The sequence below is a fragment of the Protomyctophum parallelum genome (assembly GCF_964188405.1).
Source record: "Protomyctophum parallelum genome assembly, chromosome: 1".
In the NCBI taxonomy this organism is placed as follows: Eukaryota; Metazoa; Chordata; class Actinopteri; order Myctophiformes; family Myctophidae; genus Protomyctophum; species Protomyctophum parallelum.
The window spans coordinates 56,141,340-56,164,419 of NC_139697.1; the positions used below are offsets into that span (position 1 = coordinate 56,141,340).

General features: G+C 42.4%; 2 protein-coding genes across 3 annotated transcripts; one reads left to right on the top strand and one right to left on the bottom strand.

The window, feature by feature from the left end:
- Positions 1–614: 614 nt before the first annotated feature.
- alg9 (ALG9 alpha-1,2-mannosyltransferase) lies at positions 615–14,701 on the top strand (the record flags this gene model as incomplete). 2 transcript variants are annotated; one of them, XM_083763604.1, is made up of 16 exons in its annotated part: positions 615–757; positions 1,986–2,121; positions 3,688–3,822; positions 3,963–4,033; positions 4,664–4,752; positions 5,213–5,348; positions 5,808–5,895; positions 5,993–6,098; positions 6,242–6,364; positions 7,740–7,793; positions 8,266–8,420; positions 8,734–8,863; positions 10,557–10,704; positions 11,176–11,305; positions 11,761–11,891; positions 13,713–14,701. In XM_083763604.1, 16 exons carry the CDS (start codon positions 615–617, stop codon positions 13,834–13,836), a joined length of 1,899 nt encoding a protein of 632 aa, XP_083619730.1. In that variant the 3' UTR covers positions 13,837–14,701. The 2 variants fall into 2 exon arrangements, with proteins under 2 accessions (XP_083619730.1, XP_083619731.1); XM_083763605.1 differs by lacking the exon at positions 7,740–7,793 and having other exon boundaries at positions 13,713–14,699.
- A 1,887-nt stretch (positions 14,702–16,588) lies between these two features.
- layna (layilin a) lies at positions 16,589–23,051 on the bottom strand (the record flags this gene model as incomplete). Its single annotated transcript, XM_083790545.1, has 7 exons — positions 16,589–17,007; positions 17,617–17,918; positions 18,633–18,729; positions 20,124–20,168; positions 20,734–20,891; positions 22,096–22,396; positions 23,036–23,051. The coding sequence occupies 7 exons, from the start codon at positions 23,049–23,051 to the stop codon at positions 16,589–16,591; spliced, it is 1,338 nt and encodes a 445-aa protein (XP_083646671.1).
- Between the last annotated feature and the right edge of the window lie 29 nt (positions 23,052–23,080).

Here is a 23,080-nt window from a genome sequence, read left to right on the forward strand (position 1 = left end):
ATAAAATGTGTTCTTAATGATAATTATCATTCATTGAATCATTTGTACTGGAGGGGTTACAGAATATAGGGTTGAATGTGATACTGCAGTGTACAGGTAATGAGCTTGAGGAGCCGAACATAACATGACGCCACTTCAACTTCAATGAAGTGTTGTGATGTCAGAACAGGCCAGCTCTATATTTAGGGGTGATCAGGTCCAGATTTTGTGCTGGTTCTGGACAACCGGCGATCTGACGGACTTGACACCAGGTACTGCACTCCCTGTGGTGGTGTGGAACGTGCGTGTCAAATTTGAAATCGGTGGGGCGAGCGGTTCTCGGGTTACATGGATTACATTACAGATGTTCAATCATGTACACTGTACAGACTCGACTTGGTGCATTTATAGATGATGATGATGATTATTATTTAAAGTTTTAGATTTTATTTTATAATGGGGCCAAACACGTAATGATGTTTGAATTTAATTATCGCGTTATGGAAAACAAAATTTAACATTGGAGTTTAGTTGGCCACCACCTCAAGGCCACGCGATATTAGACTGGCTCTGCGTCACGCGAGATTGTGACGGCCAGTGGCGGAAACACACGAAGCCCTGAGCTTCTAGTAAACATGGCGGCGAAGGGGCTTCGGCAGCGAGCTAGGCGAGGAAGCAGACAGGATGCAATCAACGCGAATAATGTCCCTACCGAAGCTAGAACCGCGAAGGAGGACAAGGGTAGTGATGACATGAAAGGCGCAGAGGCTCCGCAAGAGTGAGTATCACCCAGGATTGGCCAGGGACATTTAGATATCGTGCTACTGTCTGTGTGCATATATCCAACTGCACGGGACGAGCTGCCACATAGCCAGTACGTTGTCACTTCGTGATGTCAATAATCATGTTGATGGATGGATCAGTACTGTAGATAGCCTATAACTTTGGACCATGCATGCACCCACACTGAATTGAAATATAACGTAATGTGTACTAGGTGCTGGTTTATTAACCAGGCTAGTGTGTTGTAACTGAATGAATCACATGCTTGGTCTGTCATCACCTGGTTTGATTCATTCATTATTCCTCGAATCGGATGTGACTTAATTATTTTTTTTACACTACCTGTCACACACAGGGTATTAGGTGACTATACTTGCTGTGACTAGAAATACTATAAGAATACTGTACAATTTCATATCTTGGTCTCTAAGGTCCGTTTAATACAGCTAAGACACCACAGGATTATGGAGGGGGATTTCTTTTTCTCTTTGACACGTCAGCAACGTGCCGGGATCATCATCAGCTCCAGCTAGAATTATTATGTAGGGTACTAATTGTCTAATTCGTGGCTACTGATTTACGGTTTGGTTACAGTTTGAGGTAGTGGAGAAAGCAATGTAATTCAATAGGCATTAGGAAGACTTAATAAGCCTGCCTATTGGGGCATGGGGAAACTGCATGGAAAATGACACCTGCAGTTGTCATAAACCTGCCCAGCCCTGAGGTGTAATATAAGTATTTAACACATAAAGTTATTAATACAGCAAGCAAATAATACAGCAAATAAGCAATAAGCAAGCTTGCAAATTGTCTCACTAAACATGATAGCTTCAAGTTCAGTGGTGCTAGAAGTTCTAGCACCAATGCCAGTATGCCACTATCACTCATTGATTTGTTTAGATGTGGTATTGCAAATTTGCAATAACATTACTTATAGGATATGATTGATCACTATGCAAAACATTCTACAGTGAGAATAACATTCTGGAAGTGTATGGTTCTGTATGAACCATACAGAACATACTGAACCAAAAAGAAAAACAATGAATGAAGTGTGTGTGTGTGTGTGTGTGTGTGTGTGTGTGTGTGTGTGTGTGTGTGTGTGTGTGTGTGTGTGTGTGTGTGTGTGTGTGTGTGTGTGTGTGTGTGTGTGTGTGTGTGTGTGTGTGTGTGTGTGTGTGTGTGTGTGTGTGTGTGTGTGTGTGTGTGTGTGTGTTAAACAGGCCAGTAAGTCGAGGAGGGCAGGTATGGGCACCTGAGGGGTCGACAGCATTCAAATGCCTTCTCTCTGCGCGCTTCTGCGCAGCACTGCTTAGTAACATCTCCGACTGTGACGAGACCTTTAATTACTGGGAGCCTGTAAGTAGTTTCTGCATTGTCAAGAGGTGTGAATATATGATGAATAAAGGAGGTCTTGCAACATCAATGTCATACATCAAACAATGTTTGGAAGTAGAGTGGAACTATACAATTTTTGAACCATTATTGAATCATTGTTGGCATACCAGTAGCCTGAGCTAACGTGTTAGGTTTCTGGTCTAGAGGGGCGGGTCGCGGCTGAGATTTGCGCACGCCCTGATTGGATCTCATCGATCTGTCCGTCACCCCCGGCCCCTCCTCTCCCCCCTAGTGCAGCGCTACGTTACATCATTTGGAGCGACGCCCACCCGGAAGGGTTGACTCCCACTTTTAGACCAGAGCGGACAATGCGTTCCTCCAGGCTTTCAATTTTTGCACCAACAAAAATGAAAGCCTGGTACCGAGGCTAGCATACCAGCAATATTCAAACATTTGATTTAATTTGATGTTGGCTGCAGCTGAAAATAATGTATCATTTGACTCAGATATCTGACTGCACCTTTTCTCAGATACCTTCCACTTCAAAATGTGGTTGCTGACTACTTGCTAGCCCTGGTCCAGTGCTTACAGCGAGTCTCTCTCACTGACGCCCTGCCGGACTCCCATCCACTGCTCACTAGCAGCTTTTCTCACTGCGTGCAAGGGTTTACAATTCTCAGAAAATAAACAAAACAACATAACTACTCACCGACACAAAGCCTGCTAGACCTTGGTAAAAGTCTATTCTCGAAGCTGGGAAGCGTCTCAGGTCCCCAGCTTCTCTCTAAAATGCACGTTGTGCCATTTTAATACAGCAATGTAACACATTTACGGGTTTTGCCTGCACCGATCTGGTTGGATTCATTATATTTAATGACTAAGATAGTGTATTTTAGAGAGAAGCTGGGGACCTGAGAAGCTTCCCAGCTTCGAGAATAGACTTTTACCAAGGTCAACAGGCTTTGTTTCGGTGATTAGTTATGTCGTTTTTTTTTCTTTTCGGGAAATTGTAAACCCTCGCACGCAGTGGGAAAAGCTGCTAGTGAGCAGTGAATGGGAGTCCGGCAGGGCGTCAGTGAGAGAGACTCGCTGTAAGCACTGGACCAGGGCTAGCTGCTAGCCAAACCTATGAAAGGCTGTTAACCCATTAAGACGTGAGACCAGATTCTACAAAATGTCTTTCTGAAAAATGTATCAGTGGTGCACTGGTGCTCAAACTTTTTCATGGCAAGGAACCCCAGAATTATCTGTAATTGGCCGCCGACCCCCATCTCAAAATGTGTTGTTCCAGGGACTACCCAGAAGCAAATGAGTTAAAAACGTTTGCTGTGGAAGAATATATATTCAAAGATTTGCGGCACATGTTCATGATTTTTCTAAAATAGCAGATCTACAAGCTTGTAGCGTGGCACTGCGTGCTATGAGCTTGTAGAGTTGGTTAAAGTGGTGACACAGATGTGACACATTTGACATGCATCTTATTTTTTTTTATAAATAATGTGTGCCTCAAGCAGGTTACTGTACTGATGTATGTTTTTCTATACTCTTCTTTCTTATTTTTTTCTAACATAATGTCCCATTGGACAGATGCACTACCTGTTATATGGCACAGGGATGCAAACATGGGAGTATTCTCCATTATATGCCATCAGATCCTATGGTTACCTCTGGTTACACGCCCTCCCTGCTTGTCTACATGCTCATGTACTACAGACCAACAAGGTAACTACAATTATTTCTCCTTCTCTTTCTATCTCGCTCTCTCTTTCTTCATCTCTTTCCCTCCATCTCTTGCAGACACATACATACTGTCTGTAGTAGGTCTCTGCTCTCTGTAAAAATCTATAATTTGTCTGTTGCAGGTTTTGGTGTTCTACTTTGTACGATGTGCCCTTGCTTTCTTCTGCTGTGTCTGTGAGCTCTATTTCTATAAGTGAGTGACTTCAATTAATCTGTGAACAGGGCAATGTGTTCTTTTTTATGTAAAATGTATGCAGTAGTGATGGGAGATTAATCTGCAAACACAATATTAAATATAGAGGTTAGGTATTTAAGTTAAATCTGACTTGCCTAAGCCTGCAGTGCAGACACCCTGTTACATGTATTTTTCAGAATGGACAAAATTATTATTATTTTTCAATACAGAATGAGATCATATCAACATCGGTAATATCGGTTATCGGCCATAACAGCAATTAATTATATTCGATATCGGCCAAAATGTGAAGGGAGGCGGTCTTCACTCTGTCATGGTTTATTTTCCATTAATGACTGCCTCAATGTACATTATCCTAAAAAACAAGTAGAAGCACAGTAGCGGTCTGTTACATTATCCTAAAAAATAAGTAGCAGCACAGTAGCGGTCTGTTATTGAGCATTAACAGAGCCCAGATTGTCATGATTGACAAATCAGAATTTGAGTATTCAACAAGATTTTATGTAGACAATGGTTTTGTCAATTTTTTTAAGGATTGTGTTAGTACAAAACACAACTTCGTGTGTGTGTGTGTGTGTGTGTGTGTGTGTGTGTGTGTGTGTGTGTGTGTGTGTGTGTGTGACACAGGGCAGTGTGTAAAAAGTTTGGCTTGCATGTTGGTCGCCTGATGTTGGCCTTTCTTGTCCTGAGCACCGGAATGTTCTGCTCATCGGCAGGTTGGTCCAATAAAATAATTTCCATTCTCTTTTTATTTTTAATTAAAAAAAAATATAGGAATAAAATAATAATAAAACATCACAAAAACTAAAATCATTAAAGCCAGCCCCTTGATTAGCTTCAACCAGTTTGTGCACTCGCCACATACAGTTGGAAATACAATGTCATGGATTTCAGCCTGGGACACGACACATGACATCCTCTCCCATATTGTTCATTAAATATTGTTTAATTTAATACATTTAAAGTCGAATTGCTTGCAGAACCACCTCGTATCCTATCAAGTGCAAGTGTAATTTGTGTCGATGAGGCCAATCACATTCATGCTTACACAATTCAGGAGCATAGTGGGTAAATCTAAACGCATGTCCACACCAGAGAACATATAGTGTAACATAACATGTTTAGAGGACACCCGCTGATCATTTTATGTGGCCTTTTCTCCATCTTTGTCTGCAGCATTCCTGCCCTCCTCCTTCTGCATGTACACTACTTTGGTTGCCATGACAGGCTGGTTCCAGGACTCTCCTCCATTGGCCATCCTGGGCGTAGCTGCTGGTGCCATTGTTGGGTGGCCTTTCTCTGCTCTGATTGGGTAAGATTGAAAAGCTCACAAATCCTTTTTATTTGAGTTAAAAAGGTAGTATTGTTTTTGATATTACATACACAATTCATAGTCTGAAGTAACATTTGACATACTCATATCCTGTACTGTATGTATCATCACTGCGCAGACATTAACATTCTGATATAGTTTTTTATTTGTAGTTACTTTCTCTCACCTCTGCGTCCAATTTTACTATAGAGGGTATGCGCATGCATAAAGTGAATGGCAAATCGAGTGGCAAAGTGAGTGACAAATGTTGTTTAAAGTAATTTCATGCAATTACCGGTAAATGGGACTTTTCTGTTTAGATGTATGGGCTGTCAAGGCCAGAAAGTATTTTTTTGCCACTCAGTAGGCTTTCCCACATAACTATAGTTTGAAGAAAAAAAAAATAATGTACTTTCTCAGAAGTTCTGTTAATGTTACCTATGGCCTGGCTGTTGGTAGGATCCCGATTGCCTTGGACCTGCTGTTGATAAAGAGACAGTGGAAGAGCTTCATCACCTGGTCAGCCGTTGCTCTGCTGCTTCTGCTGGTGAGACTGCTCCTGACACTCACCGGTCGTTTAATGGGAATGTGTGCACATGTGTGCGTCCGCTTTTTTACCAATCGTGTTTCCCTTTCTTTCTCAGGTACCCCTAGTGGTGGTGGACTCTTTCTTTTATGGGAAGCTCGTCATCGCTCCACTAAATATACTACTCTACAACGTCTTCACTGAGCACGGTCCTGATCTCTATGGTAAAGCCGTGTCGGCTTTAAAGACACCAGCAGTGCCTCTCTGCAGATGCATATTTTCCTTCATATTCTCACAATAGACATACAGTATTCAGTATTCATATTTTAAGAGATTTTTAAAGCAGGGGCTGTTGTTTTTGATGCAGGTACAGAGCCTTGGCATTTCTACTTTAAAAATGGTTTCCTGAACTTTAACCTGGTGTTTGCCCTGGCACTGTTCTCTCTACCACTCACCGCTCTAATGGAGACACTGCTGCATAGGTTCAATGGTGAGTACTGTGTGGGCCCAAAAGGAATCTACTTATTTAAATCATTTTGTCATTGAAAGGGGTCATTTCCGTGTTTTGAAGCACCTTTGATCTTATAGGTGAAAATTTGTATTTATAATTTAAGATCACCATTTCAATTTGGCCAAATGAGGTATATATAGACCACTAATTTGTGCTTTGTTCACAAACTACTCATAAGATTAGACAGGGTGGCCATGATGTCATAATTAGACTCACTCTTGTCTTGTTTTTACAATCATGTCAGCTTGAGGTGGTCTCTTCTCATCCATCCACCTCAAGCTGAACCCAGACAAGACCGAGCTTCTTTTCTTGCTAGTTAAGTCCCGCCCCGCGCAGGGTCTAACCATTTCCATAGACAAGTTAAGACAACATCTGGTGACTTCGGTTCCAATGGCCAAGAACCTTGTTGTTGTCCTGGACAGTCGACTCTAATTCAAGGCACACGTCACAGAGGTCACTCGATCCTGTGTAGGTTTACACTCTATAACAATTCGAATGGGATTCTACATATTGTGACCTTGGTCATCTTTTTGATTTTTGTATGTCTTAAATATAATTATGTATGTAAAAATCACACCTGTGTGAAGTGAGGGGCGCCAATATATTAAAGTCTAACTCATGTTGCCATGATTAGCTTTATTGTTAATGGGGTTTAATGTATCTTCATTGTCAATGGTGTTTTTAACCCATTCTGACCGGGCACCCATTTTGGTGTCGGCATCATGTTATGCTTTAGCTATTGAAAAATAGCAGATCTACAAGCTCATATCGCGCCACCGAGTGGCGCGATACGAGCTTGTAGGTCTGCTATTTTTGAAAAATCGAAGAACGACTGACATTTTTAGAATCTGATCTCAGGTCAGAATGGGTTAATCAGACCAGTGTGTGTCCAGTGGAAACCTCGTTATGAATCTGATCTCAGGTCAGAATGGGTTAAACCTGTATATAGGAGGGCCCTCAAAAATGTCACAAAGTGTGGCCATATATTGTATTGTCTGATGGTTTTTTTTGCACTGATCCTCATTTTATGATGTGCTCATTTGATTGGTCCCCTCGGTCACAGGGTCAGTGACAGTCCTCTAGCCACGCCCTGAAGAAGACACAGCGGTGTGTCGAAACCGGTCGGTGTAGAGTGGCCTTTTTATTGTTTTAATAAATGATAGCCCTGTCTAGATATGAAAGACTTTTATCGTTGCTCAAGAGTGTGCTTTGAAGCTCGTCCCGTTGGGTCCTTCCAGCATGAACACTTAAGCCCCTCCATATGATCCAGAATTCTGCAGCACGATTGGTCTTCCACCAGCCAACGTTTTCACATGTCTCCCCCCCCTTCTCCGCTCCCTCCATTGACTCCCAGTTACTGCCCACATAGAGTACAAAACACTGATGTTGGCCTACAAAGAAACCAAAGGTATGACACCTCCATATATTCAATATATCCATTGTATCCAACCCTTACAACCCCTCCCGCTCACTCAGATCAGCTAACGCAGGGAAACTGGCAGAACCTTCCCTAAAGCATCCAGGACAGCGCTCCACACATCCCAGACTTCTCCCTTCGGGCTCCCAAACTGGAATGAACTCCCCATTGCTGTTAGAATTGCAGACTCACTCCCAATCTTCCGCTGTTTCACAGGCTCGTCAGACTCCGCTATGCCTGTAGCTCTTGCCGTAGCACTGCTTTGACAACCTTGCAGACTTATCCAAAGGCTAAATTTGAGATGGCATGTTATGTAGACAGATGTCAGGTCATTGACATTTGTAGACCTGCCATTCTATAGTGTGTATATAATATACTATTACTGTAAATCGCTCTGGATTAAGAGCGTCTGCTTAATGCCTAAATTGTATGTGGTTTACTGTGGTTTTTATTGTCATTTCAGTGCAGAACCTTGGACGTCCATACTGGATGACTCTGTCTCCCATGTACCTGTGGATGTTGGTGTTCTTTACCAGGCCACACAAAGAAGAGAGGTTTCTGTTTCCCATCTACCCCCTCATTTGCCTCAATGGAGCAGTTGCGCTCTCCTCCCTGCAGGTACGTGGTGAGACCTCACACCATTTGTAAACCACTAGATCACGACCCCAAAGCTTGCACTGTAAGATATCCTGACAGCATCACAGACAAAGAATCTTCACTTAAGACCAAAGTCTTTCTATTTGAAAATGCACTTTTAGAGTATCATCCCCCATTTATTCAAGTGTGATACCCAGCTAAGCGCACCAAGTATCTAAGAAACAATAGCGCCATCTGCTGTAACCCTACACCATTGCAACAACAGTTACATGTATGTTTCAGCACGCACACTTTTCAGAGTTTATATGACTGCTTCTTGCCTCGGTGTCTGCAGAAATGCTACCACTTCCTGTTCCAGCGCTATCGTCTGGAGCACTACACTGTCTCCTCCAACTGGTTGGCTCTGGGTTCCCTACTGGTCTTCACACTGATGTCACTGTCTCGCTCCATGGCCCTTTTCAGAGGTACACACACACACACACACACACACACACACACGTAATTGGTAGCTTAACGCATTCTAGAAATAATGTAGTTCAAAGCATGGCAATTTTATGGAAGGAATTAACTTTGGCCCGTGATACAGTCAGTCAGTGAGTGAGTGGTAGCCTGACCTAAGCAGAGACATTTCTGGTCTAGAGGGGCGGGTCGCGCCTCAGAAATGCGCGCACCCTGATTGGATCTCATCGATCTGTCCGTCACCCCCGGCCCCTCCTCTCCCCCCTAGTGCAGCGCTACGTCACATCATTTAGAGCGACGCCCACCCGGAAGGGTTGACTCCCACTTTTAGACTGGTTCAGCCCACGGCTTTTTCCAGGCTTTCATCTTTCGCGCAGACGAAATGAAAGCCTGGGTATCGAGGCTAAGTGAGTGGCAATGCAATATTAAACAATAAGACTACCGGTAGTACTACTAAAGAAGTATATTGTGCAAATCGACTGCACAAGAATTGAACATTAGACAACATAGCCTGGAAACCACACTAATCCCTGGCAAGATTGGTCTGGCAGTCCTCAGTTTGAATTTAAATTAGCTTACCCCAGAGTTGTGGGTGACCAATCAGAGCCCACTATTCAAAGTGAGACTTTTTTTCCTGTGATGTTTGAATATGTTTGTAACCGCCCCTTGGAAATTAATCTTTCACACACCAAAGTTCCAGACTAATATCTACGCAGTGATATTATTCTGGCCATGCCAGGCTGTAGACAAAAGGTATCATAGCAGTCATGAAGACTTAAAATTAAAAAGAAAAAACAAACAAACAAAACACACCTAGCAGTCAAAAAAAAGAAAACCCCTGGACAACACCCCTCCACACTCTGTTGTTGACACTCGTGGTTATATCATATGTAATGTACAAATACAAAATTTTACAACAATCCTTTGATATACAAATAAAAATAGTCCCATATCTCATGGAACTTCCCTTTGACGTTATTCCTCCTGGCAATTGAGTATTCAAAGGATGCCGCTTCAGTCATAAGTTGGGTCCAGTCTGTGATCTCTGGCGTAGCAGAGCTCTTCCAGTTTCTCAGTATCAACCTAGCTGCAGTAATAAGGCCTGCAGTCACCAATGCATGTTGTGCCTTGGTGACCCCCTGTGGCAGCACCGTGCGATCTCCCAAGAGACATAACCTTGGGCATTCTGGTAGTATTTGCCCCATCCAGTCTCCAAGTTTCCCCAGTACCTCTTTCCAGAAAGGCACAACCACAGGACATTCCCAAAATGCATGTAAAAATGTACCATCTTCCCCTTTACATTTCCAACACCGTTTGTCTTCCACCAAGCCCATCCTAAACAGTTTCACAGGGGTATAGTAGAATCTATGTATAATTTTGTAATGTGTAAATTTGCTTTTAATATCCCTAGTGGCCCACCCAACTTTGGAAATTATATTTGACCATTTCTCTTCACTTATTTCACATCCTAAATCCCTTTGCCATATTAATCTAAGATTTTCAGTCTTTGCACTTTGTAAATCACTTATTATTTTAGCCTTTTAGCTGGCATTCTGATCCAGACAACATTCAAGCACAGTCATAAAATGGGCATGAATTCATAGAAATGGGATAAAGCTGCTGTATAAATGCACCATTTATTGCATGGGTTATGGGTTCGTCTAGGAGTAATGACACTTACCGTATCTCTGTTGGCAGGCTATCACGCCCCTCTGGACTTATACCCAGAGTTCCACCGCATCGCCAAGGACCCTACACTCCACTCTGTTCCTGAAGGCAGGAATGTTAGCGTGTGTGTGGGCAAGGAGTGGTACCGCTTCCCAAGCAGCTTTCTCCTACCTAACAAGTCAGTATTCAACTATAATGTCACCACCACTGTTTCCATCCAGCAGTTAATTAAATTGAAATGAATTTTCATGTCATTCTTTTTAATTATTTACCAAATGTATGCCAAGAACGTGGGACCTCGTTCTTCTCTCCACGACCCACCTGTGCCAAAACGAGGGAACTCGTCTTTCTTTCATTTCATTTCATCCAGCAATTAAAAAAAAAATATATATACATGGCTGTGTGCACGCTTAATAGTGATTTTTCGCCTCAAAATGAGAAACTGCGATCTTTGAGACCTTATAAAAGTCTAAACTTTGATCAATCAGTGAATCAATCCCGTGACAATGCATAGCCTAGAATGAAGATGTGGCTCAAATATGGACGGCTATCACTAACTAAAATATAAAACTATGAAAGGTCTCCATTAGATGTTTTATATACAGTATATTTTTTTATGCATATAATAATGCTTCGTTCACATCTCCAGCTGGCAATTGCAATTCATCCAATCAGAGTTCAAAGGACAGCTGCCTCAGCCCTATGCTTCCATTCCTTTGGCTACTCAGATCATTCCAGCCAATATGAATGACCAGAACCTGGAAGAGCCAAGCAGATATGTGAGTCAGGCAACATAACAGTAACAAGTAATATTGATAAGGCTTATGGTGAATTAACCATTACTAAATGTTATGTTAATGTTTATGTTATGGTAATTGTTTTGTTTGCTACTAGTACTAGTTAGTAATTCATTCGACTATTGCTTTTATAGTACATTGTTTAATAACATTCAATAAGTAGTTTTTATTTAATTGATGAACATGAATACATAATACATTTGCATTAACCCATTAAAACCGTGTATTCAAAAATAGTAGATATGCTTGAAAGCTTGTACAACTACTACTGATTTGGAAGGCATTTGTAGAATCAGCCTCGGGTCTTAATGGGTTATAACAATATAATATACATTTTACATTTACATTTAGTTTACCCTAAATGCCTATCCCTGCTGTAGATTATTTGTATTTATTTTTTACTGATGCCATAATGTAATTGTTTTGCTGTCTTGCAGATGGATATTCGGCAGTGCCATTACCTGGTAGACCTGGACACAGAGAGCGAGACGGCACATGAGCCACGCTACTCTGCTAATAAAGAGGAGTGGAGTGTTATTGCCTACAAGCCTTTTCTTCAAGCATCCAGGTACTGTGCTCTCTCAAACACATATGCAGTTCCGTTAATTTAAAATAATACGATGACCAAGAAGACATATTTGTTGCTGAGAGAGTATGTAGTCTTGTGCCACACTTGGCACAAGACTACAGTAGGCCTACATGTTCTCCTCTAGTGGACTCAAAGTGCCCTTTAGTCATTTTGCATATTGATTACTAAATAAATACTGAGTCCTTGCACACACAAAAAAAAGTTCAGTGCTTCTCAAGTTTATTCAATTTCTATTCCTCCTTTAGTTTTTCATGACACATACTAAGGCAATCCTACGGTCTCCTGAAATACTGTAGATTGATCTGTGTGGTGCACGCTATTTGAGGTCTCCTGAAATACTGTAGATTGATCTGTGTGGTGCACGCTATTTGAGGTGTCACAAGTGGCCTGACCCTAACTGACATTACTCAATACAGTACATTGTCCTATCTATTCTCCCTAAAAAAACAAACAACATTGTAATGTTTTCTTGGTGGAAAACGCCTATGTCAGGCAAACTAGAAAAGTTCCTATTATGATGGTGACATGGATCAATTATAGTTTACTTGGCCACTGCATGGAAATGAATGTGCTGCTGAGAACTTTAAGCTTTGGTGAAGAAAGAAGAAAGAAAGAAATGCTCTGACAAAGCCCAGGAAAGCAGAGAACTAAGGTAATCAAAGACTCAAAATGCATTAAAACCCGATCAAAATGGAGTATAGAAAAATAAAAACAAGACATGGTCTAATGACATCATGGCTCTAATGTGGATCTCAGACTTCATGTAGCCCAGTATCTATGACTTACAGTATGACATAGATTAGATATATGGACAAGGTTTCAGAGCCGTTTCATCTTCCATTGTTAAAATAAAGTTTAATACTTCCTAAAATGTGAAATATCATATGTGGTGCTGATTCCTTGGCCTACTGGTAGTGTGCACGAGCAGTGGTGTAAAGTAACACATGCGTACCAGAACCACTTCCGTTCTACTTCCTATCACAAGGCACCGATGCAGCGGCTCGCTAGTCGCTACATTTGTATTCGTAGGATGAGCGGAGCGAGGGATCGCTTCCTCATTCTAGGCAAGGACTGTCTAAAGAGGACGAGACGCGAAGACCGCACGGGCGACGCCATGTTGCTCCATGGTGCTCCATGGAAGGAAAGAAACATGCGCAGTTGAGACCAAGGAAGCTGAACACGGAAGTGTTGGCTGCATATAGCCCATTGCGCATGTTTCTTTCCTTCCATGGAGCACCATGGAGCAACATGGCGTCGCCTGTACGGTCTTTGCGTCTCGTCACACGTTATGCGGATTCATCGTTTTGCCCGTTTACATGGAGACGCGAGTTCATTCCATTGTTCAACCACCGAAAACGCCGTTGCCATCTAAACGGACCCCTGCAAATGATACTTTATTTTGTCGTTTTCTATGGAAACCGTTCTCGTGTAAAAGGGGTCAAAGAGTCTCCTCTGCTGGTATTTCCTATTTTCAATACTTTACTTTTACTTTTACTTTTACTACTTTTAGATTTAGCTTATTATTACAAATCACGCTTCAGCCCTACTGTACGTATATGCATTTCGGCCCAACTTGTGAAATGGGACATTCTGCATAATGAGTACTTTCTACTTTTGGTACTTTTGGTACATTTTGATTTCCGGACTTTTACTTGTGACAGAGTATTTCTACACATGTTGGCGCTGATGGGTCCAGCAATTTGCGAATTGGACACACACACCGACGGATAGACGCTCTTATAAGTAGATGGCTAGCCTCTGATGGAGCCCACGTCGCAATAAGCACTATTTCTCTCTCAGGTCATCTCCTCTCTTTCGGGCGTTCTACATCCCATTCCTGTCAGACCAACACATCAGCTACAGTCGCTATGTTATCCTGAAACCACGGCGGTCGAAGCAGCCGCGCAAGCGTTCCCATGGCTGACCTCGCCGCCTCGCCCATCAGAACTTTGGAACAGTCTTTGTTCTGAAACTCGCAGATTGTCCCTCAACTCTCTTTCAAACATCACCTGTCATTCGTCCATCCTTCAAACGTTGTGGGTGAGCATGTGTGTGTTTGTGTATACGGGTGTGTGAGTGTAGGTGGGATACTGTATGTGTGTCTATGTAAAAAAATATTGAAGTTTATATCTCAATTGCGTCAAAGATATCTGACCCTTTAAGGACATCTGTGGTGTGTGTGTGTGTGTGCGTGTGCGTGCGTGCATGTGTGTATGCTTCGTATGTATAAGCAGGATCTATGTAGCAAGCATATTAGTGTGTGTGTGTGTGTGTGTGTGTGGGTGTGGGTGTGGGTGTGGGTGTGGGTGTGTGTGTGTGTGTGTGTGAGACAGCAGGAAATGAATGTGAGGGTGATGCACATCAGACCAGATTTAGTCCCAGTTAAACATTTAAACATAATAGTATTGAGTGCTTTTCTTTTCATGCTGAACCTGGAAATGTGTCGTGAACAATTTCAAGTTTACTCTGTTAAAAGAATGATCTCACAGTGCAGGTTCACCCCTACATGAATTTGGTGTGTGTCTATTTGAAACATAAATGGTTGAGGATGAATGTCTTTGTCAAAGTGAGGGTGCATGATTAATTTAATTTGAAATGTTAATAAAAAAACGTAAGTAAGTACACATCTTGTCTTTTACTATGGAGGAAATAGATTACATTGGTAAAATTGGATCACACCAGATTGGAACCAGGCTACATAATAGTAGGTCACATGCACTAATCAAAAACAGCCACTTAAAACATATAGTTGCTGTTCATCAGATCATGTACAGTATATGATCCATATTTCAACTTTTTAGGTTTTTGAGTACATTAATGCCAAAGCATGTTGTGCAAAACTAGTGAAAATTGCCAGCTTGCAAGTTCACATGGCTTCGCATGGCGTTGTGAGCTTGATCTTCTGTTTTTGAAAAATAATCCTGTGAGTTTCATAATGGTTAACTCATTTAAAGTATTAACATAATCTTGTGACCAAATCCAACTACATTGGATCCACTGGAACACATCCTTTTTTCCATCTCCTCAAATGCTTTGGACTCAACAGCAAATGCATGTTGAGTTATGTTCAATGGAAAAAAAACAAGTTACCAATATTATACAGAGCACCCCCCCAATGGTGGGGCGTGCTCTGCTTTGGCTGTTCTGTTGGACAAATATCAGTATCACACACTGACAAGTAGTGTGTTTCAGACATTTTATTTCGGGAGTTCTTAGATACTGTATCAAACATACAAATCACTCACTTGTAATTAGGTGAGTTCTCATTGAAACAAGGCATGATGCATTTTACATAACATACAATGCAGTACTTTCTCATTCTCTTATCATGCCAGTGCTTTGTTCAGGCTGCAGGCTCTCAAACACATTTCAGTCAGTGAACCCCTTTCCTCTATTGGTTGGTGCAGTGTTTGTGACACCAAACACAGGGCCGTTGGTAGGTGGTGACGGCGTGCCGTGAACAAAGCTATAAATTACGGTTACATCACTTGAAAATTACCTTTAGGGCTATATTGGTTTGTTTTTCCTTCCCTTTTCAAGTGATGTCAGTTTGATGTGCCATAACTTCATAGAGGTAGTCTCTCCATGACCATGTGGTCTATTAGAAAAAACAGCACAGGCACAGAATTTATATTTTGTCACACAAAGTTGCTCGCCAAAAATAACCGACTCAACATGAAGTGCAGACATCACATGATCATGTTAGTGGACCCTCTGGTGTAGCCTGGTTAATAAACCAGACTAATATCGCACGGATCCGTGGGATATTAGTCTGGGGAGGCTCAGCTTGGATTTCATTTCCAGGGAAACATTTTCTCTTTGACGCAATTGGTCAGAGCTACTGTCAGTCAAAGGTCTCAAGCATTGAACGTCACTGTACCAAAGCCCGCCCATATTGCATACCGTGTCCCTATTGGGCGCCCACATTCTCGTGTGTAGGAAATGGGCGTAAAATTGAGCCTCTCCAGACCGAAATCCGCCGGTAGGCAATTTTTTTTGGCAACGGCTGATTCGGTCTGGTTTATTAACCAGGCTACCTCTGGTGAGCAGTTACAAGGTGGTCGACTTCAGGAAAGCTGTCGTGCGACAAACTATAAATTAGGCTTAAGCCAGATTGTTATACTTAGTTGTGCACCAGTGTCACACATAGAAAATAGCAGATCTATCACCTGCGCACAACAAAATATAACTCAGGCTTTATGGGTTCATGATCCCACAAGGCAAGAGCAGCATATCAAGGCCATGCAAATAGGCGGCCAAACAGGACAAACACTCCTATACTCCGTGCAGTTTAGGTCAGGAAAGGGAAGAGTTAGTTAAATCTCCTTTAAAATTTGTTTAGATTGCGAGGAGGGAGAAAGAGAGTGAGGTGGCGTTCTACAAAAGTCACATTCGGATTTGTTCGCTTAAAAAAACAAAAAGCTCTCACTGTCCCATTAGGAACAAATGGTTACACACCGGCATTTTGAAATCGGAATGCCACTCTGTTACCGGAATGAATGGCTTTATCTTACTGATATCTCAAGGCACCTCTCCTCAGTCCTCACTCGGTTAAGAGTTGCACAATCTCCGAAGAGCTCTGTTCTTCTGCACCCCCCCCCCCCCCCCCCCCCCACAATCCCACACATGCATACTGTACACACATAGCAGTGGACACACAGAGGCAGTATGGTGCATTAGTAGTTGTTGTTGACCCATTCTGCTTCATTGAAGTATCGCCTGCCACTGCCAAGGACCAGCTCATTTCTGTAACAATCCATGTTTGGATTGTAGGATTTGCGGTTTCCATAATACCCAAGGCTGGTTTGGTATGTATCTTCCTTTCCGTTGCTCAGATACGTCTGATAGATGTCAGCCTTCACTGTATGCCCACCAGGCGCAAGACCAAGATCGTAGAACTCACCCCTCCCTCCCAGACTGCCCTCATATATCTCCTGCTCGCCATAGCTGCCAGACCCAAAGTGCTCACTCTTTGCTGTACGACGGCCTAGGCTCCTGTCATACATTTCTCTGTTCCCGGAACGGCCTATGTTAGTGTCATACATGTCCCTCTTCCCCATGCGACTCACGCTGGTGTCATAAGAGTCCCTCTTTGCTGAGCGAGTCAGGCTTCTATCGTATGAGTCTCTCTTGCCTGAGCAACTCATGCTAGAGTCATATGAGTCCCTCTTTCCTGTGCGAGTCAGGCTTATGTCGTACGAGTCCCTCTTTGCTGTACGCGTCAGGCTTGCTGCGCGAGTCAGGTTGGTTTTGTACGATTCTCCCTTTCCCGCGTGGGTCTGGCTTGTATCGTACGAATCCCTCTTTCCTGCACGAGCCAGGCTTGTGTCGTACAAGTCAGTTACTGTGCGAGTGAGGTTTGTGTCGTACGCGTCCTTCTTTCCTGTGCGAGTGAGGCTTGTGTCGTACGCGTCCTTTCCTGTGCGAGTGAGGCTTGTGTCGTACACATCCTTCCTCCCTGTTCGAGTGAGGCTTGTGTCGTACACGTCCTTTCCTGTGCGAGTGAGGCTTGTGTCGTACATGTCCTTCTTTCCTGTGCGAGTGAGGCTTGTGTCATACGCGTCCTTTCCTGTGCGAGTGAGGCTTGTGTCATACGCGTCCTTTCCTGTGCGAGTGAGGCTTGTGTCATACGCGTCCTTTCCTGTGCGAGTGAGGCTTGTGTCGTACGCATCCTTTCCTGTGCGAGTGAGGCTTGTGTCCATGCCCAGGCGCCCCAGGCTGAGGTCATTGAGGTCAAAGTTAAGGAAGCTAGCTGTGCTAGCGAGAGTCACAAAGCCACTCTCGGTGTCCCGACCCCCCAGGTTGTCGTAGTCACCGGTGGTGGGCGAGGAGATCTCGGGGGAGGAAACCTGAGATAGGAAGGAGGTATTTTTGGTGTGCGGACGCGTTGCCATCAGGTCGTCTTCCTTCTGTGAGCGAATTACGTTGTAGACGTCGTTCGAAGTCGGGCTGGGACAGAGTCTTAGCTCGGTCGGACACACTTCTGATTTCTGTTGCTTCTTCCTTCTGACACCAGTGAAAAAAGAAAAATTGACATTTAGTAGAAATGCGAAAGCCTCATTCCTCAACAAAGAATGCAATCGATTGGAATAAGAATAGTGACTTTAATGCCCTCAATTACCGTAACAGTCTTCATTACTAATCTTAATCTTCCCAAAGTACTTTGCCGTGTCAACTGACATGCCTAATTGCATTGTCACAAAATGATTATGCTGCATATAAGACTAGTTTTTACTTTGTCCAAAGCTGAAAAACTGTGTTGATTGATGACTTCAGCCAGCCAAGTGGCCTTTAGTGTATGAATTAGCTACTTGGCTACAGTTTAGATTAGTCAGCGTGGAGGGGATATACAGTAACTGCTGTTCATCAGTATTCAGACAGCACATTTATCTTTTAGTACAGTATATGGAATGCTTAATCTGCACGGTTTGTGCCAGGGGTTTCCCTAATTTATTAGGAGTGTCCCAACATGTTTACGATGTAGTGGGCACTTAAAGTTCTGCATGATGAAGTACAATTTATTATTCTATGAAACTCGCATAATCGTAAACGGTGAGTGGTAAATCTACTGTTGAACAACACCATCCATAGTAATTGCGTGAATTTTGTGTTCTTTTATTTTTTTAAATATTTAAAATAATCTCGATTTCTTAATTGGCCCTTTTGAAATATGGCCCTCCCTCTCCTTAAAACCATGCCAGATTTGCTGCTGCTTCTCACCGTCTGACCAGCAGTTTGTAGCAGCAGACTCCTGTCACAGTCAGAAACAGCAGGAGCAGAGGTATGGTTGGAAGGATGATGTAAATCAAATTCAGGGCTGCAATAGAAAATAAAGATCTGGATTTAGTGACCATATTGCTTACAATCTCTTACAATTGCTTAAATATCCATACCCATGCTGTACATAAGGCTTTGTTTTAGTCAAGTTAAGTACGCTTGCCAAAGGCATCAAACAGTGCGGATCAAATTAAAAAACATTAATGTATTTCTTCTCAAGTGTGAAAGGGCCCTAAGTTGTAGCGTTGGGCCATGTTGACTCTTGTTGTCCATTGCAACAGAAAACTTGATGTTGACCAATGTATTTCCTGCCAATATATGACACTGAAAAAAAAAGCAACAGCTGACCAAAATATTAAATTAGGTTGTGATTTTGTGACCTCTGTCACATCTTCATGTTGAGGTCTAAAATGAATGTTATAGACCTGTAGCCCTGTTCTTCTCGTGGTCAGCTGGATTCCAGGGAAGGATAGATGTAGGTAGGGCATCTGTAATCAACAGAATTAGTTACGGTAAGACTCAAATAATCAATACTAATCATATTTACTGTATTTATACATTATTTTGGAAATTGTAGATCTGATATTTTTGCAGAATGTTTTCCATAGAATGTTTGTTTACATATTATAACATGCCCAGAATAGGGTTCATGTCAAGTCAAATAATGCACAGTGATGATGGCTGTTTCATCAACAACTGGCTTTATGCTATACGAATACGTCGTAGTTAATATATGCATACTGTAGAATCTTAGCCAATAGAGTGTATGCACATGCTTAAAGTGAATGGCACATCGTGTGGCAAAGCAACATGCAAAGTGAGTTTAACATTGTTTAACGTTTAATGCAATCAATTTCTGTTTGCATGTATGGTCTGTTAATTAATGAGACTGTAAGTAAAGTATAAAATCTCTAAATGTCAATGGAATTCAATTGGAGAGTAATTTATTTGATTTTAATAAAATAATATTTTTGTATTCTAAAAAAAAAAAAGTATCAAAAATACAGAAAATAGAAACTCACAACGCAAACACAACGCATGGCACCGTGACTCGTTGTGAGCTTGTGTCTGCAACTTTTGCTATTTTTCCATCCCACAATAGGGGCTCAAGTCGTTAGTCAGACTGCTGATCAATTTAGTCAATTATATAAAATCTATTAAAAAAGATATTTGTCTTAAAATCCAATTTAAATGATGCGCTTCTCAACCATCCAATTAATCAAAAGTAGTAATCGATAGAAAATAATCCCCAATTGCAGCCCTAAGTTAACTACTGTATGTGAGTTCTGTATTGTATACTGTATGACCCCCAGTATGTTGGAGGTTCTACTTTAGTTGTCAGATGTCACTGTACTACGTACCGAAGCAAGTTCCTTCTGTACTAGTAAACCTCAACCTTGACAAAAAAAAAATAGAAAAAAAGATTGGTCTTACCAGTTTGGGTTGCGTTAGGGGAAGGCGAAGGCTCTAGTGATTTTTCTGCAAATGAAATGATATACAAACATCAAATGTTCTGTGTTCACAATAATTTGAGAAAGTTCTAATGAAATTCATATTTATATTATATTTATACACATGCATCCCTGTGTGTCTCTGCCCGTCCCTGTGTGCGTGTGAGACTGAGTATAAAGTCTGAGTTATACTTGGATGTATATAATGTGCACTGAAAATAGCAATCCACAGGCTCACAACTTTCTGCAAAATGTTGTGAAAGTGTAGATCTAATATCGTGTGCGACGAGTGCAGTACTTTCATCCGACGGAGCATTGGTCCGAACGACAACCTACCTCCTCCCTCACCCTAACCCTAACCTCCCCCGGGGCAGACACCTAAACCTAACCGCAACCCTCTCCCGACCCGCAGCGCACCTCGGAGCATCGCCCCGTCGGGCCTATGAGTTGTCGGACAAAAGGATGCCCCCCGTGTGGGACCACAGTGTGCAACGAAGTAAAAAATCAGGCTTACCGTGTTTGCCTATCAATGTGTGTTAACGATGACGGTTAGTTTGTGTGTGCACATATTCATGTGCACGAGTATGCCATACCTGAAGTGTATTTGCAGATGAAGTTGTTCTTGGTCTCACAGTTGTCGTCATTCCATTGAAACATGTAGAGTCCTCCTAGGCCAGGGGGAGCAGACGGCTGGTGATACATCACCACACACACCTCGTACCCACACGATGGCTCGTCCCAGTGCCAGTTCCTACACACACTCACACACAGTCACACAGTTACAGTCATGCGCAGTGCACACACACACATGCACGTGTGTGTGCACACACACACACAGAATGTTGCAAAGATGTGGCAGGATGGGCAGGCTCTTTATTACCTTGTTAATTTGTTATCATGTGTTAGGCCATGGACCCCCATTTGATGCTATATTTCATCTCCTCGACTCCAATCTACATTGTAAAATGATCAGTGTACAAATGGAGCTGTCCATTTAGGTAATTTTTTACACTCTTACATGAATTTACACTCACGTCCCTTTTTAAACTCTCGAACCTGTTACAATTTGCATACGCAGCAAATTGCAGATCACATGACACGATGTGCCATAACTCTGTGAGTTATGATTGAGTTAGGGTCCATTTGGTTTCCTAAATCAATCATGTAGCTGGGGACACCCTAGCCAGGACCCTAATCATTCTTCATCATTTAGCCAGACAGAGTGGGAGACGGTGAGGAAAGGTGCTTGAGGAGAACTCTGACAGAATGTGCAGATCCGAGGCCAGCTGGGTGTACGTGCGGTAGTGAAGATCTATCGGAGACTCCAAGCAACACTGCACTGCAAAAGAATCACTGCACTGTGATTAAAGTGTACAACTGTCCGCATTGCAGTCAGTGTTGCGTGGAGTATCTTATACAGTACGTAAGTATATATGCTGATATATGTGCACTGCACCTGCTAAAGAAGTGCTTTAAAAAAAGAATTACACCACCCAAGGTGGGCTATATAATAAATAACAGTTAAATACAACTATTTAAAAACTAGCATTAAATGATATAAACAAGGATGAAAGAGAGGCCACAAATACAATGATGGCCTTAACATAAAAGTCCTTTTCAGGAGCGATTTACAGTATAGGATCACTGATTTTGCTTGCCTGTGATCCTCAGGCAGGGCCTGGCCCACAAAGGCCCAATCACCCCCCAGGTTTTAGGAATAACGAAGAGGGGCCTACAGTATACCGGACTATCTCATACTAGACACTAGACAGGTGTACAAAGCATCTTACCCCATTAATACCATGCAGGAGGGCATCTGTCATTTTAGACTTTTGCGTTGGCTATTAAAAAAAATAGCAGATATGCATATGCTATTTTTGAAATGACAAAAAGGTGTGAAAACTACTTTGCAATATTTTTAAGGTACAGTGACCATGTGCTATATTGCAGTGCACCTGAATGTGGACTTGCTGCCGTCCACCCAGTAGTACTGCGTAGAGCAATCGGCCTCGACGCTGTCCTGGTCTCCGTGGTTACGGTGGAGCCCAATCCAGAAGTCTCCATCGGAGGGGCGGAGTTCCGTGATCAGTTGCTCTATGATTTTCTGCTCGGCCACCGACTCCACGCTCAGCAGCTCTCCGCCGTCCCGTCGGCAAGCGAGCTCCGCCTCTCCGAAGTTGAGGCGCCGCCGGGGCTCGGAGAAGTACGCAAGCTTGTAACACGGTTTCCCTTTGCCAACCCTACAGACACGCTGACCTGCACACACATGCCGCCTCTGATTAGTCATGACATTTTCAGTAATCTCTTCCTTATAGGATATCAAATGAAACTGACATTTAGAAGCAATGATGAACTTAATCTTGCTCATACTGTAGGTTAATCAAGCGGAAGCCCCCCCTTTCTGTACTGTATGTATCAATGAATTGACACGAATAAATTCAAATATTAGCCTGTATTATATTATACTTCATTTTACAATGGTAGTGTGCACAAGTAGCCGATCTACAAGCTCACAATGTGTCTTATCGCCACACATTCTGAGCTTGCATGTGGAGTAGCTATCACTATCCTATTAATAATTGTCCATTGATCTTAATTAAGGTGAAGGTTTGAAATAAGTGCCAACACTGAACATTCAATCCTGAGAACTAGAACATAGTGCAGTGTCTATCTATGGCCCTTAACTAACAGTGAGAGTAGTCTGTCCTACAATACTCTGTACTGTAGGCTATGTATGGCCACATCCACACACATGTGTGTTTTAAACTTTTGCTATTTTTGCACCAGCATCCACACTAACCAACCCCTAAATTGGAAATGAAAACATTGAAAATGAAACATTTCTCTACAATTGGTCAATTACAGGGTCAGTTGTGAGCGGATACAGTAACGTACCTCTGGCTTCAAACATATTTGCTTCACGTCCAGGGAGAAGCCATG